At 39.0% G+C, this 17,283-nt stretch overlaps 1 protein-coding gene across 1 annotated transcript; it reads left to right on the top strand.

The window, feature by feature from the left end:
• The first annotated feature begins 11,196 nt into the window (after positions 1 to 11,196).
• LOC123654488 (catalase-like) lies at positions 11,197 to 12,970 on the top strand. Its single transcript, XM_045590388.1, has 2 exons — positions 11,197 to 11,301; positions 11,516 to 12,970. Exons 1-2 carry the CDS (start codon positions 11,197 to 11,199, stop codon positions 12,968 to 12,970), a joined length of 1,560 nt encoding a protein of 519 aa, XP_045446344.1.
• Positions 12,971 to 17,283: the final 4,313 nt, after the last annotated feature.

The following is a 17,283-nucleotide window of genomic DNA, read 5'->3' as shown; positions in this document are numbered from 1 at the left end:
CTTGAACCACAATACACCTGTTATGTAGAAGTGTTTTATCAACTCCCTCAAAGCCGAGCACCGTCTTTATAATGTTCTGAATATTGCGATCTTGCTGTCCGTAGGTGCGGCACAGACACCGGAATTCATACCCAAATTTTTATAGCGGCACAATAGATTCCATTGATCTGGAAATACATATACAATTATTAATGTTGTATTGTTAATATTAATTCAATGATTTAATACATACATACATACATACATACATATAATCACGCCTCTTTCCCGTAGGGGTAGGCAGAGACCACTTTTTTCCCCTTACTACGATCCTTACATACTTCTTTCACTTTGTCCACTTTCATTATTTCCTTCATACATGCTCTTCGGTTTAGGTTAGGGGTACTCTTGAGTTGGCCTTTTTTCAAGACGTCCCTTATTTGGTCTCGGAACGTCCGCCTAGGTCTATGCCTTCCAACCCTTCCATCCACACTTGCCTTATGCACTTTTTTCGTCAATCGTTCTTCACTCATTCTCTCGACATGACCAAACCATCGGACCATACCTTTCTCAATTTTTGTCACTACATCTTTCAGACCATTACGTTTCCTTATCTCACTATTTCTTATCCTGTCACTCAGTTTAACTCCTATCATACTTCTTAACGCTTTCATCTCAACTGCATTTATTTGCTTCATGTTTCTTCTGCCACACCCAACTTTCACTTCCGTACATGAGTGTTGGAACCAAGACCCCCCCCCATGCACAGCAAATGAGCCTTGTTAGATACCTTCCGACTGCTCATAAATGAGTGCAAAGCTCCAAAACCCTGTTTTCTGCATTCACTCTTCTTTCAATATCACTCTCACACTTTCCATCTCTTGTAAACTTTGAACCCAGATACACAAACTCATCCACCTGTTCAATTTGTTCATCTCCAATTACGATATTGCAGTCTGGCACTGCCTCATCTCTTTCAAACACCATCATTTTCGTCTTCTTTACATTCATCTTCATTCCCTTTCTTACAAAGGCTCCACTCATATCAGTTGCCATCTCCTGCAACTCCTCGGACGAAGACGCAAGTAGTACTTGATCATCAGCATAGAGAAGACATTTGACGAGTAACTCATTCATTCTCAACCCATTTTCATTCTCTTTTAAATCTGTCAAACAATTGTCCATGAATAGATTAAACAGCCACGGAGACGCTTCCCATCCCCGTCTAACACATTTTTCGATATTAAACCATTCAGTGTTTGCTCCATTTATCCTCACACAAGCACTAGAATCCCTATAAATGCTCGATTGAAATGCTCGTATGAGGACACTGCTCACACTATTCACAGACAATGCTGACCACAATTCATTCCTCATCACTCAATCATAGGCCTTTTCCAAATCCACGAACGCGCAATAGAATTTTTTGTTTTTTGCCAATCACTTTTCGGCTATGCACCGTAAAGAAAAGATCTGATTCGTACATCCCATTCCCTTTCTAAGTCCATATGATTTAATAAATTAAGTTTATTATTAAAATTTCAAAAGAAGAGTATACAATGTGCGTCTTCGTATCAATAAAGAGTTACGTCTTCCACGCCATTTAGGAGAGGAAAAATACGAATAAATTACACTGAAATAGGCATAACATTAGACGAATAGGTATACAAACGAAAAAAAACCGACTGAATTACATCGACAAGTAATAAATAGGTAGTAAACTATATAAAAAGAAATAAGAATAGAACCAGAAACATAGAATATAATTTTAATATATAATGTATTAAGAAATAAATAACAACTAAATGTATATAAAGTATATATAAAGTATATTTGTATTGTATTGTATTGTATTGTAAATAAAAAATGCGTCGATTTAAAATTATAAATTACTTAAACTAAATAAGTAAATGTATTTTTAGATGCCGACACACATTGCTTTGATAAGTTGGATTAATTTATAATAAATTACACAAAATAATAAGCACTTAACTATTTTTCAGTAAGCATAAATAAAACTTAGCAGATGCGTCTATCGTCGCTGAAATTCAGGTGCAGCAAGTTAATCGAATGCATTCTTTTATACTCCCAACAGTTTAATCGTTATCGCAGAACATTTAAAACCGGATTAATATCTTTAACACAATTATAAATATAAAGATAGCGTTAATTATCCTTTTTTGTAAAGCGGGTTAATGTTGTTAACATGTATAAAATATTTTATAATTTCATTAAAATAATTTTCCCTAACCCGTTAGCGCAGTTTGCAGTAACATTGCTGCTTAGGGGGTTATGAGTTTATAAGGATTTTTTTCATAAACTGGAAAATGTCTCTGAATGGAGAAAAGAAAGATAAATGTTTAGGTGTTGCAAGTTCTTTTGCGGAATTGGATATTAGTAGAGAATGAATTCCATCTAGCCTTGTACCTTTGTGAGTGTTAACGTGTTACAATTCTATACACCGTAGGTCGAACTGCTTAAGTCACATATTAAATTATCAGAGCATAGTTAAAAAAATTAAAACGGAATGGAAATAGTCATTAAAGTCCTCGCCAATCTCACCAACATTGGTCAGAATTTTTTTATTCTTTAAAAAAAACCGGCGGTTTTGTCACACAGTGACTACGACACCTCTATCGTTCTTAACTAAATCAACAACGTCTCATTAAATATATTAGGACTAATTTATAAACATTTCTAGCCTCTTCAAAAGTTGGTGAAGCCAAGATTCTGTTGAAACCCCCATCATCTAAATTATAGTACCTGAGTGACTGAGCTCAGCTCGGTATTTTTAGTAAATCGTGAAGGATTAGTAGAAGAGAGAGTTAAAATCATTCGCCGCCGGTTTGGATGAAGTATTTTTTAACCGACTTCAAGAAAGGAGGAGGTTACTCAATTCGACCGTATATATAAATTAATGTATGTTCGGTAATAACTTCGTGTTTATGAAAAGATTTAGATAATTCTTTTTTGTTGGAAAGGAGATGTCCCTGGTGTAGTATCATGATAAGGAAACCATGATCTGATGATGGGATCCCAGAGAAATCGAGGGAAACTCTCGAAAATCCGCATAACTTTTTACTGGTTGTACCGATTTGATGATTTTTAACTTAATCGAAAGCCGATGTTTATCATGTGGTCACATTTCATCGAGAACTGCAGGGCTATTCTGTAAATAACAATTTCGATATCGAGCTTCACCTGAGTGACAGCGCTCACTTCGAAAGCGAACCCACTTCACCTTGGTTTGGAATTCTGTAAACATTCCGTACGCACAAGCGATGTGAAGTGAGTGTCGAATCGAAGAGCGGCAATTTAGAGCTGTGTTTATTTTATCGATATTCTTTTCTTATGACTTTATTTTAGAATATGTGCAATGAAGTCAAGTGTCGAATCAAGTCTCGAATTGTGATGTGTGAAGCGGTAAATCCCCTTACAGAATACCGAATTCATACTATTAAATGTCAACGTTCTCACGCAACAGGGTTCGACTCGTCGCCGCACTCACAAGTGTGGCGCTACGGGACTGTCGAGTTTTAATGAATACGAATTTGATATCTCACCGCGGATTCCGCTGTCGAGATACGAAAATGTTCTTACAGAATAGCACTACTGATTACAAACTTTTGGAGTGATCTTTGATATTGCGGATTTCTTGACTAATTTTTCGTATACCTACGTTTGTCGCGCGTTAAAAAAACATAATAAATATATGTAATGTAATTAAATTCAAAGAGCATAGAATAAGAGAATATTAATTCTTTCTTAACGCGACGAACTAAATCACAGAGAGGTAAATATATATTTTAAAAAAAGTTAGAGATCAGATTGGATTGGAGAACAAAATTAAATTAGACTAAATAGAAAGTAATTTAATACAAGAAAACACAATTTTAACCTTAATACAAATTTGAATGAACAAACAACTTTATCTTCCTTTTATGGATTAAACGAACGAGTTTAAAACAACCCGAAATTATTTTAAATCTACTCTATGGACCGAAATACATTTTTGATTAATCCAATATTAATTTAAACTACACCGCGGGTTCGAATTATTTCTGACACGTGGGTGGAGGTTAACTGTGGTCACTTATCATAGCGGGTTTCTTGCTTGTCCATGCTTGTCCACTAGCTGTTTTTTGGGAGCCGGCCACCATGCATTGTCGAAAGCGCCCTCTATGTCAAGCGATACCAGAAGTACTATCTTCTTGGACTTAATTTCCTGCCTGATATGCTCGACGAGATCGTAGAGGGCGTCTTCCGTTCCCCTCTGTGGCATGAATCCGTACTGGCTTCGGTGCAGCGTGGGGAAGAGTCTCCACTGAAGTCTACCTATAAGCATTTTCTCAACTGTCTTTCCTAGGATTGACAGGAGTCCTATAGGTCTATAGGACTTCGGGTGGGTGTAGTCCTCTTTGGCTGGTTTGCGGAGGATGCGTACGTGGGCGACTTTCCACAGCTTGGGGAAGTGGGACAGCGATAGGCATTTGTTCGCCAACGCTAGGAATAACTCCCTGTTGCAGTTTATTGCCGCCGCGCATATATCCGACGTTAACCCGTCTGGGCCTGGAGCTTTTTTGGGATTTTGGCTCAAAAGAACCTGTTCCAGCTCCGCGGCCGTAAACGGCGGGTCGTCATCGGACAGATCTTCTAACTCCGCGGGAGTTCTGCCTTCTACGGCCTCTCGGATCTGTTTGTGATGGGCGGTTTCGGTCTCTACAGAGTCATCAGGGTAGAACGTTTTTGCTAGGAGTTTTGCCGACTGTTCTGGTGACAGTGTTTCGCCTGATTCGTTCCTTAGCAATGCGTCCTCGTGTCTACGAGAGGTCTTCCTGATGACTCTGTAGATACCGTCCCACACGCTTTCGCGGTCCTGTGCCGTGCAGAACTCTTTCCAGCTCTGAGTGGCTGCTTTGTCTGCCGCTTGTTTATATTTTTCCTTGGCCCGTACGTATTCTTCGATGACGCCAGCCCTTCTGCAGGGTGCAGCATTTCTGATGCGACGTTTGGCTCTTAGTTGTTCCCTTTTCAGGGAATCTAGCTCTACCGACCACCAGGGCGGTCGGGGGTCGCCTTTCCATGGTTTTATCTTCGGGATGGTACTCTCGCATGTGCGGTGAATAATCGCGACGTATTTTGCGATTATGCCATCGAGATCGTCCTTGTTCGAGACATTTCGGACGGCTTCCAGAGTGATGCTTTCTTCCGCGAGGCCGGTTGTTAGGGTAGCGGAGAAATCTGTCCATCGCGCCTTTTTGGTGTTGTATCTACGCGTCGAGATTGGGTCCAATGGTTTCAAGGGCCCCTCAGTGCGCAGACTAAACGTAATGGCGTTGTGATCAGATGTGATCAGATTTCGTTCCACTCGCCAGGTTTCCAGTCTCGTGAGAAGAGATTGACTGGTTAGAGTCAGATCTACGCAACTCGAGTATAGCCTGTCTCCTCTGTGAGTCTCGAATGTAGGAACTTCCCCGTTGTTATGAATGTGGAGGTCCATTTCGGTGATAAAACCATGGAGTTGTGCTCCGCGATGGTCTTCTGAGCTGCTGCCCCACCAGTGACTCCAGGCATTGACGTCACCGGCCACTATCTGATGGTGTGTGGGAAACTTCGTGGTAGCCGTTCTCACCTGTTTAAGATATGGTTCTATATCTTGGTCCCTTGGTTCGAAGTAGACGGACAGTATGCCAAGCTCGAGTCGGCCGGCCTTTACGAAGACGGCGGCCACGTTCTCGGTGACAATTTGGGGGTCATGAATGACTTCCACGTTGTCACCGAACACGATAATCGCCGCCTTTACTGGTTTCTGGCGGCCCAGGGTGCACTGGATGATCTTCGTGCCAGGGTATTGCCTCATTTCGCCCGTTCTTCCGGTATACGGTTCTTGTACTAGGGCGAAAGAGATCCCCTTTTTCTGGGCCACCTGAAGCAGTTCGCTCGTTGCCAACCTTGAGCGCTGCAGGTTTGCTTGTATAAAGCGCAAAGCGCATCCTGCACCGTCCGCCTTTCTGTTAGGGACCACAACTTTGGTCTCCGGGTCGCCCTTAGCAATATTGCACCCGTGATCTCGCTATGTTGTCCCATTTTATTCTCTCTGGGCACTCAGCGCTGTACGCGGTGTGTTCCAGGTCAGGACCGGATCTTTTAGCTCTGAGACAGTTTATACACTTGGGCAAGTCACTTTTCGCTTTCGAGGGACAGGTCGCCCCCGTGTGTTCTCCAGCGCAGTAGTTGCATGTGTTTTTGTCCTGTTTGCAAAGTGCCCTGGTATGTCCGAAGCCAAGGCACCTCATGCACTGGACGAGGGGGGACTGATCCTCGACCGTGCATCTACTGAATCCTACATAGATCTTGCCCTTGTCTATAAACTTTCCCCAGAGCGACGGGGAAAGCTCGATCACAGGGTGACATTCGTGGGGGTTTCGGGCGCGCTTCCTAAACCGCACCTTCATTTTAAGTGCCGCCTTGTCTACTCCTTCGAGGATATGACTATTTTGGGCCTTGATAAGGTCTACAATCTCCTCGTTGGTGTAATTTGACAGCACTCCCCGCACGCAGACCAGGGGGTCCTGGTTTGTGGGCTCCCGCACCGTCAGCTCTGTATTTTTCTGGACCTGGCCCCTGATTTTAGCCATGTCCTCTTTTGAGGCGCACCTCACCACGACTTTCTGGTCGCGAGCCTTACGGACCCTTTCCATCCTCGCCCCAGACTTCTTTAAGTCCAGCGAGTCTTTGACCTTGGTAAGCACTTGCTCGCTAGTCTCCTGCGGGTTTCGGGACGAAATGATGAGAGTGTGGTTGGGTCTTTGTTCCACACTCTCTGTTTTTAGTCGGGCTGCGGCATGGGCGTAGGTTGTCGGCGCCAAAGGAGCTAATTTTGTGACTCCTTCTTTAATAGTATTGAGGGTCTGCTTGACCTCCTGAACCGCCATCTCTGTCTCCAGTGTTGGTTTTTTTGGGGATGCGGTGGTCTTGCTAGAATCCCTCAGGGTGCGCAGCTCCGAGGACATGATCTCGACCTTTTCATTTAAAACTTCGAATAGGGGGGCCAGATCTTGTTGTGGGTTTGGCTGTGTACTAGATGGTTGTGTATTTATTGACTTTATGTGCTGCTTGATCTCATCCAGATGGGTTCTCCATGCCGTGTCCTTGTTTACCTGTGGGCGGCTTTCGTCGTCCAAGATCAGTGGGATGTCGTCAATTTTCGCAGTGAGGAGGGTCTTGGTATGAGTTAGTTCGTCTTTCAGCTTCTCTAGGCCACTTGAAAGCGATCCTATTTTATTCTCCACTGCCTTAAGTAACTCCTGGACTTTACTGTCCGTCTGCGAAGTCACTTCACTGCCGTTCCTGGTTGACGAGACCACCCTATGGAGCTCGCTCAGCTTTTCTTCTAATTTGACTTGCGTTTCCCAGATGTCGCGGATCCGCCGGAAAGGCTCCACCGTCTCGTACTTCAGCCAAGAGCGGACGGCTCGAGTCTCCCTCAACGTCTCCACCAAGTCTGTCTGAGTTTTTTGCATCCCTGAGAGGAGCGTCTTTTTGAGTTCAGTGAGCTCTTTAGCATGAGCTCTTTCGACCCGCACCAATTCTTGGGCATGACGGGCGCGCTCCTTCTCGAGGCTGCACTTGTGTCGGCTGCGCGAGTCCGAGAGCGACAGAACCGTCTCGTAGAGGCCCTGCAGACTCTCATAGGCGATCATTTTCACCCCACGCTTCATATTGCCGCTACTTTATCGTAGATGTTGGGGTCCTAGCAGTCAACCCACCAAATCCTGCCACGTGGTATCACCGGCAACAACGGCACTGCACGTGTTCGTCACGCCAAGGACCCCAACAAAATCGCACCCTGAACCTGACCGAGGCTGAAGACCAAGAAAAAGGAAGGAGCCGCACAGCACCAGCGCTAGCCAGCCAGTGTAGATTAGGCTCAGCACTATATAAATAGTGCTGAGCCTAATCTACACCGCGAACCCCACCAATGGCTGCATACGCAGCTCCACGTCACACGAAATACGCCAATAGCGAAACGCCTAGCAATGAAGAATAATAATTCGAGGAAACGAAATAATTGTTAAGAGAATGAACGAAGAATAAAAATATACGTTACAGGTTGTATTACTTGTCGATATAATTGAAGTCGGTTTTTTTTCGTTTGCTTGCAAACACAATTATTAATAATGAATTAACGCACGATGTGTAACAAAGGCAATGTATAAAATAAAGATAAATAATGGCGATAAATTAGAAATTGATACAAATTACACAATTACAAGATTTACAGTAATTGGTTTTCAAAAACTGATAGGCGCTCCAACAAATCGTTTTTTTAAATAATATTTAAATACGAATTGCATATTTATAAAATATGAATAGTACGTTTTTTTTTTTACCGACAATAGTAAAAAATATAAAAAATCAAAAATAAAAAATAATTAAAAAATAATAATGATAACATATGAATAATATTTTTCGATTTCACCGACATAATAATAAAAAATAAGAAGCCTATTTAAATAAAAAATGACGGGTGCAATTATGAAAAAAAAAATGATCAGAGACATGGGGTTTGAACCATTCTCGGTTGATCCCACCGGCCGATTTCCCACCGAGCTATTACAACTTTATTGACAGTTGCGAAATTTACCTTCGTATTCTAACGATACTGTAGCTATTTTTTTCATTGCATAATAACAGAGATAAAACGACATTTTCTAAAAATGAATCCTAGCTAGATGGATTTATCTCCACCGAAACCTCCTATATAGTAAATTTTATGAAAATCGTTGGAGCCGTTTCCGAGATTCAAATTCGATATATAATATAAGAATTGCTCGTTTAATAGTATTCGATTCTGGATACTGCATAAAATCTATGCCCAAACCTATGTACAACACATATTCAGAAATGTCACTGGAAGAATTTTCGGACTTAACAAAGGCTTTTAGGGCTTAAATTTTGACTTCAGACAATTTTAACTGAGTTAGGGCACAGCAGGATATATCCTGCTCAAAATCTGCAACCCGACTGGGGTGGTAATTCGACCTTACAGAAGATCACAGCTAAATAATACTGCTTTCAAACAATATTGTGTTCCTGTGGTAAGTAAGGTGATCAGAACTACTGGGGTGAATTTGCAGGCATCTATAGGGTACGGTAGTCACTTAATATCAGGTGAGCTGCACGCTTGTTTGCAGATCTAGTTTTGTAAAAAAACAGCATTCTGCCACTATCAACATAAGCCTGTTTCGGAGAAGAAGAAGAAGAAGATATGACTATCAACCTTCGTTCAAGCTGTCGTTTAGTTTTATTTCATGTGAAATTTAAGCTTTATCTTATTAATGGAGGACGTTTATTTTTACTAAATATATTACGAGTAGTAACGAATGTATCTATCAATTTGTTTAAAGACTTGTAAAAACAACTCTTCATTAATTCGATATCCGTCATAGTGTTAAAAACTTTCTTCAAATGAGGTTTATGAAATATTATTCAAATAAAGGCAGGTGTTAATGCAAAAAACGTTTAAAAAAAATACGAGTGTACTTTAGACCATGACTAAAGTAAAATTTTTTTGATTCTCTTTCTTTCTATTTTCTCTAATTTATATATCACTCTCAAATTACGCTCGCCCCTCCCGATCACCATTTTCGTAACTCGTCACGATTTTACCAGCTTACTCCCCAAGTCAAGTGTACGTAAAGAAGTCTTACTTCAAAATTAATCTATAGTGACTATTATGCGTATTCTCAGTTGTTAGCGGTCACTCGGGTCGCGTAAACAATATGTATGTCTCACGCTTCAGCCTGTAATATCTCACTGCTGAGCATAGGCCTCTTTCCCCATGTAGGAGAATGTTCAGAGCTTAATCCACCACGCCGCTACATTGCGGGTTGGTGGATATATTCCCTACTATGAGTAACGATCGCTATCAGGTATACATGATAACAACCGGAAACTTAACGTGCTCTCCGAGGCACGGTGTGAAGACCCACAAGGACTGCACTATTTCTGATCGTTAAAAATTAAATCTAATGATCTACTCTTAAAATTAAATTGATTATTCATCACTTTACTCATCATCACTTCAGCCTACTACAGTCCACTGCTGGACATAGGCCTCCACAAGTTCTCCACGTTTCACCACGCTGGGCAGGCGGGTTTGTGACCGCAGGGCTGGCTTTGTCGCACCGTAGACGCTGCTGCCCGTCTTCGGCCTGTGTATTTCAAAGCCAGCAGTGGGATGGTTATTCCGCCATCGGTCGGCTTTTTAAGTTCCAATGTAGTAGTGGTACTGTGTTATCCCTTAGTCGCCTCTTACGACACCCACGGGAAGAGAGGGGGTGGCTATATTCTTTGATGCCGTAACCATACGGCATACATCACATTAACGTATTACAAATAATAGAAACCACAAATAAATAAAATAATACTTAATCAAAGCTACCTTTATTTCCTTAATTTTATTAAAGACATTAACCCGGTCATAAATGTTTAGCGAAAATTTTCAATCTGAGTGAGTAAAAAATGCATTCGGTTTCCCTGAGTGTCCGTGGCGATAGATGCCTTTGCCAAGTTTTATATACGCTAGGAAAAAAATAAGCAAAGCGATTATAATTTTATGCAATTTATTATAAATTACTCCACTTTATCAAGGCAATATGTATCGGCACGTAAAAACACATTCACTTATTTAGTTTATAACATAATTTATCATTTTGAATGTAAGTAAAATTTTAGCTGTAATTTATCACTTAATACATTATATAATTAAATTATTGTCTGTGTTTCTTTTTACATATTTTACTACCTTTTTACTATTCGATTATTACATTAAATTATACCTATTTCAGAGTTATTTTCTTCGTATTTTTTTCTCTGCTAAATGGCCTGGAGAGACACCATTATAATCTTCTTTTGAAATTTTACTTTTTGTATCCATTGGATACATTGTATTTAATTCATGAAATTAATATTAAAATAACAACATTAATAATTAATTAAGTACTTCCATATCAATGTAAACTATCGAGCGGTTATAAAAAAGTTTATGTTTACGTGTAAGGATTGATCAATTTTATTATAGTTGGGTAATAATTGCGGTGTCCATGCCGTACGGACAGCAAGGTCGCAATATTCAGAGCATTATAAAGACGGTGCACGGCTTTGAGGGAGTTGTTGAAACACTTCTACATGACAGGTGTATTGTGGATCAAGATGTTATTGTTAATGGTGTCTATGTCTCTGATGGCGCTTGCGGCAACCTCGGACGTGAAAGATCCGGCTGCGCAACAGATCGTTATGTTTAAGGAAAGAAATCCAGTAAGTTATGCAACCGTTGAAGTTATTTCTCGTCGTAACAATAGTACTTATTGATCATATTGAACCAAGTCAGGTCGAATTTGTATGTGATGAATTGCAATTGAGACACACTTTTAATTTATACTATTAGATATACGTATATATTAAAAATATATTAGTATTACGTCATTATATGCTCATTTTTAATTACAATTAAATTCATTTTTCTTTTTAGAGTCCCATCGGAATTATAACAACAAGCGCTGGAGCACCTGTTGAAAAAAGCGACGCTTTAAATACGTTAAATTCCAGACTCCTTTTTAATGAGTATTTTATGGATACTATGACTCATCTTGTTCGTGAAAGAATTCCTGAACGATTAGTTCATGCAAAGGCAGGTGGAGCATTTGGTTATTTTGAAGTAACTCATGACATTACAAATATCTGCAAAGCTAAATTATTTAGTGAAATAGGCAAAAAAACACCAGTAGCGGCAAGATTTTCACCGCCTATTATAGAAAGAGGTGGCAGCGATACATCACGCGACGCTAGAGGTTTCGCTGTGAAGTTTTATACTGAAGATGGGAACTTCGATATTGTCGGGTTTAACACTCCTATGTTTGCGTTGAATGATCCTCGTATATTCCCTACATTTGTTCGAGCGCAAAAGAAAAATCCAGCTACTAACCTTTTCGACGCTAACACATTGTGGGACTTTTTAACACTGCAACCTGAAACCCTACACATGTTCTTATTAGTTTTCGGCGATCGCGGTATACCAGATGGCTATCGTCATATGCCTGGATTCGGAATTCATACTTACCAAGTTGAAAATGAGCAAGGAGACATACATTTTGTGAGATTTCATTTTACACCTGATGCTGGAATCAAAAATTTAAGAGCTGAAGAAGCTCTGAAAATTGGTGCAGAAGATCCCGATTACAATACCAGAGATTTGTATAGAGCTATCGCTAACGGAGACTTTCCAACGTGGTCAGTTGGTATTCAAGTGTTAACAATCGATGACATTAAGAATGCTGACTTCGATGTGTTTGATGTCACAAACACTATTCCTTTAGACGAATTTCCCTTGCATCCCGTGGGTAAATTTGTTTTAAATAAAAACGCAGTAAATTACTTTGCAGAAATAGAACAGCTCGCTTTCAGCCCAGCTAATTTAGTCCGTGGTATTCTCGGAGCACCAGACAAAGTATTTGAGGCACGTCGTTTAGCTTACCGAGACGCCCAATATTACCGTTTGGGAGCCAATTTCAACAAAATACCTGTGAACTGTCCGTTTAGAACAGAAACTTTTACATATAACAGAGATGGTCGCCCTCCGGTAGGAGATAATGAAAAAGATATCCCAAACTACTTTCCCAATACGTTCAATGGTCCTGTTCCTTATATTGATAAGACGAGGTCAAATTTAATAGAAATCGTAGAACATGAACCGAACAATTTTAGACAAGCAACTGAGGTGTATGTGAATGAAATGACACCTGACGAACGAAGTAGGCTGGTGGAAAATGTACTGTACAGCTTAGCACCGGCTACTGCATTTTTACAAGAAAGAGCAGTAAAAATATTCTCAATTATTCATCCCGACTTAGGTTACCAAATAGAGCAGGGCCTAAAAAGGAATACTACGGAAAGCAACGTTTATAATAGTTATAACGTCTATCATTAGAAACTTCCCCAAAAGATAATTTTTTATCTTATATATAAAATTCTCCGGTCACAATGTTTTTTTACCATACTTTTCCAAAACGGCTGGACCGATTTTTATGAAATTTTGTGTGCATAAAGGATAGGCCAGCATCTATTCTTCATACCCCTATATTATAAGGTGGTTAATAATATATATATATTGTACTTACATGTTTGTATGGTATTAATAAATAAAATAAAAAAAAAAAAAATGGTATTGTAGCGTTTGCGGGGTCAGCTAGTAGTTTTATATGAATAAGATTGAAAAGTGGATATGTATTTTTTATTTTTTACTAGCTGACCCGCCGAACTTCGTATCGCCTAACACAAACTTTATCGTATGGTATTAAAGTTCAAATTGACTTTTAAGTATTATCACAAATCTTTTGTATGGGAGTATAGAAAAGTGTTGTTTTTAGACATTTTCAGGAAATTTAAATTTATTTTTTTTTAGAATTTTTCTCTCCGTAAGAACCATCCTCGTATTTAAAGGAATATTTTAAAAATTCTCGAGTTTTGCGCTTAGCAACACATTCAGCGACTCATTTTTTTAATATAGATAATTTACCGAAGAAGCTTGTGTTAATTCAATGGTTTTTCTTCATCAATTTATTTTGATGAAAAGTTAATTTTGATTCAAGTGACAAAAATGAATTACTTACGTTTCGATGGAGTTGTTTATTACTAGTATTATGTTCAAACGTTCATACGGCAGCTTTTAGTGTTGAATTAGACGTTTATTTCTTCTACAGCGAGCAATTGCTGTAAATTATTTAAATAGTATGTAAATTTTGTAATAAAAATAAAATAAAAGCTTTTTTATTTATGATCAAACTATGCCTATTCATTTACTTTATTGTCTATACTAATATTGTAAAACTGAAGAGTTTGTTTGTTTTTTTTAAACGCACTAATTTTAAAAACTACTATCTCTAAACTTTGTTTAAGAAAGAATATGAATTTCGCACATAAAATATTTTAAACTCCTAAAATTAGACTATTATCCTTTTCGACGCTAACACACTGTGGAACTTTTTAAGAAAATTATTTAACCTTTATATTTATGAATTCATGTTCATTTTCAATAAGTAATTCAGCCCAAATCCGTTTACCACACAAATTTCACTATTAACAATTAAAATTTAATCCCATTAGATAAATTATCCAGCTAAAATTGTTTTATTACATTAGTGACGAAATATGTAAAATAATAGAAAAAAATAGCTGTTGCATTGCGTTAACTTTGTCCTAAACCTAGAACTGTATACTCGTAAAAATAATGTTAAAAGTGAACAGTAACAAAATAATAGTTCAACCGTAGATAAATTAATTTTTGACGTTATGTTGACATGATCTTAGACTATTGCATTTATAAAATCATAACATAAATTTCATACAGCACTTCATTAAGAAAATATCGTATATACTCGTATATATAGTATTTTTATTATATTAATTTATTTTTTATTTTGATATAAAACCGTTGCAAGTTTTAATAATAGAAACTTTAATCCAGTCTAGTTTAGTTGGGTTCACCATCCCTACTCGGCCCAGTACACCTTCGAGGTGTGCCCGAGATGGGTGGCTGCGTCGCGATCTGACGACAGTCCTCGGAGGGGACTTGTCACTGCCGAGCGTCATCACCGCGATGCTCGGCGACGACGAGTCCTGGAAGGTGATGGTCTCCCTCGCGAGACAGTAATGTCCCAGAAGGAGAATGACGAGCGGATGAGAGAAGGGGCCGCCGACGAGGCCTCCGTCCGCAGGCGACGAACGGGGGTGCGTAGGAGACGCTACTTAATGCACCTCTAGTAACGCCCCTGTACCCGTGTCGGGCCGGGATGGGGACCTGGTCCTGTTAGACACGGCGTCGTCGGGATTGTTCAGAGGTGAGTCGGACAGTCCCCATGGAAGAGAAGTCTGGCCTTTTCGCCGAAGCCAGCCTGTCGCTGGAGGGATCCTGTTGCCTGCAGATCCGGGACCTAAAGGCTCCCGCAGGGGTTTGGTCGGTATTGCACCCCCAAGTGCTGAAGCCGACATACGGCTTAGGACTGCCTACCCGGGCGTCCTGGATATAACTCATAAAGGAGTTCCCCAGCGATACCAAAAAAAGGTCCACCACCCGTACCGAACCCGGTCCCAACTTTACATAAGATGTTAGCCAAACAGACTGCTAGGAAGTAGTGTTGTGTTCCTGTGCTGAGTAAGGTGTGGTGTTCTTATGTTTTAAGATATGAAACTACTTTTAAAAAATAACAAAAAATACGTCGTAGCATATACCTAGATAATACGGATGTCTACGCGGTTGGACAGATCGAAAGATGATAATAAGGCCTTTTAAGATCTATTAATTGCGCTCTAAGTGAGCAATTAATCATAATTCTTGGCACGAAATCTAATTACCTATCGACACGGATATATCAAGAGTGCCAAATGATTTTTATGTAACCACATAAAACACGTAATCATATAAATATTATATACACCTGAGGGTTTACTGAGACAATCTTCTGTATTAATAAATATGAATTGTTAAATTTGTTGCTAACCGTAAAACTCGAGAATGCGCTAATTTAGATTTATTTTAAAAGTTTTCGGCTAAGCTCTAGACTAGGAAAAACCGAATTATGGGGTTTTTGGGTGTGGAGGGCGGAGGGTGTAGGGGAAGCTATACAAGGTTACACTGCTACACTTCGAAACCCCATGGTTATGGAAATATCCATGGTCAAAGTTTTGAGATTAGAGGAAGAATTTAAAGCTATTATAATACCTTTGACCTCCGCGTCAAGTCAGCCGTGAAGTCAGCTTCACTTTAGCTCCGGCGCTGCGGACAGTGCAATCCATGCGCCGTTTCGCAACTTTATAAGTTATTTTCGAAGAGGAGTACGTAAAAACGATCTCGACTCCAAGATCAACAAACGATACAACTCGCGGTAACCATGCTTAGTTCCGTAGCTTTCAGAAGTTATATTCACATTTCGCACTTGTTAATAACATTTCAGACTTTAAGTTATTGTTTTCACACGGTTTTTTAACAAACGATACAACTGATGTTTAATGACTGAGATATAGATACAGCCATACAGACCATACAGCCTTGTTTCATGCTATGTTTTTTAATCAAATATATTTTATTTTTATTTACTGTTGTAAAATTACGTCGATAAACGGTGTAATTTTTAAATTAGATAGGTTAGGGTTATTTTTTTGTTGTAACGAAACTATGTCTATAAACGGTGTAATTTTTAAATTAGATAGATTAGGGTTATTTTTTTTTTTCGTAACAAAACTATGTCGATAAGCGGTGTAATTTTTAAATTAGATAGGTTAGGGTTTTTTTTTGTAACGGAATTATGCCTATAAACGGCCCCTTACTGAAGTCAGATAGATTATGGTAATTTTTTTTATTCATGTCATGTTTTTCACTTCATTATATTTTATTTATTTATTGTCATATAAAATGAACTAAAATATTGAGTGTTTTTCGTAAATAAATAAAAATAAAATATATTTAAGTAAAAAACATAACACGAAACAAGGCTGTATGGTCTTAGACCTTTGCTTTTACAGTTATTTAAACAAAAACAATGAATTTATGCTTACATTGTTTTGGAGCGAAACGATAACTGGCCTGTCATTTTTTATTAAAACATCGATTTCTCAGTTGTTAAATATTAGTTGTATCGTTTGTTAAAAAACCGTGTGAAAGCGTTAAATTAACGTGTAAAATGTTAAAATCAAGTGCGAAATGTGAAAATAACATGTGAAAACTATGGAACGGAGCATGAGTAACGTAAGTTGTATCGTTTGTTGATCTTGGAGTCGAGATCGTTTTTATTTTGAAAATAACTTATGAAACGTGAAAATAACGTGTGAAATATGAAGATAGCGTGTGTGAAATATGAAAATAATGTGTGAAAGCTGCGAAATCTTCTTCTAACCTCAAAACTTTAACCATGGATATCTCCATAACCATGGGGTTTCGAAGTGTGACATTGGTACGAGGGGTAGCGTTCCCCACCCTCCCCCCTCCTTCCTCCCACGGTCCCGAAATTCGGTTTTTCCTAATCTAAAGCTTTACCAAGTTTTCTCATTCTTTTTAAAATATTCTTACAAAATGTAAAATAAAAGTAATTGCTTAGAAAATTTGAATGCTTCAAAAACGTAATTAATTAATATTTAAGACAAGCTGTAGCCTACGCGCGTTGCTACGCTTTTTTTTGGTCGTACCAGCTAAGAAAACTTTGTAGGATCATGTACACTAGACATAGATTTCTAAGACGTGTTATTTAA

The sequence above is a fragment of the Melitaea cinxia genome, chromosome 6 (assembly GCF_905220565.1).
Source record: "Melitaea cinxia chromosome 6, ilMelCinx1.1, whole genome shotgun sequence".
In the NCBI taxonomy this organism is placed as follows: domain Eukaryota; kingdom Metazoa; phylum Arthropoda; class Insecta; order Lepidoptera; family Nymphalidae; genus Melitaea; species Melitaea cinxia.
Note: the sequence above shows the minus strand (reverse complement) of the source record. Positions and strands in the feature narration are given on the sequence as shown.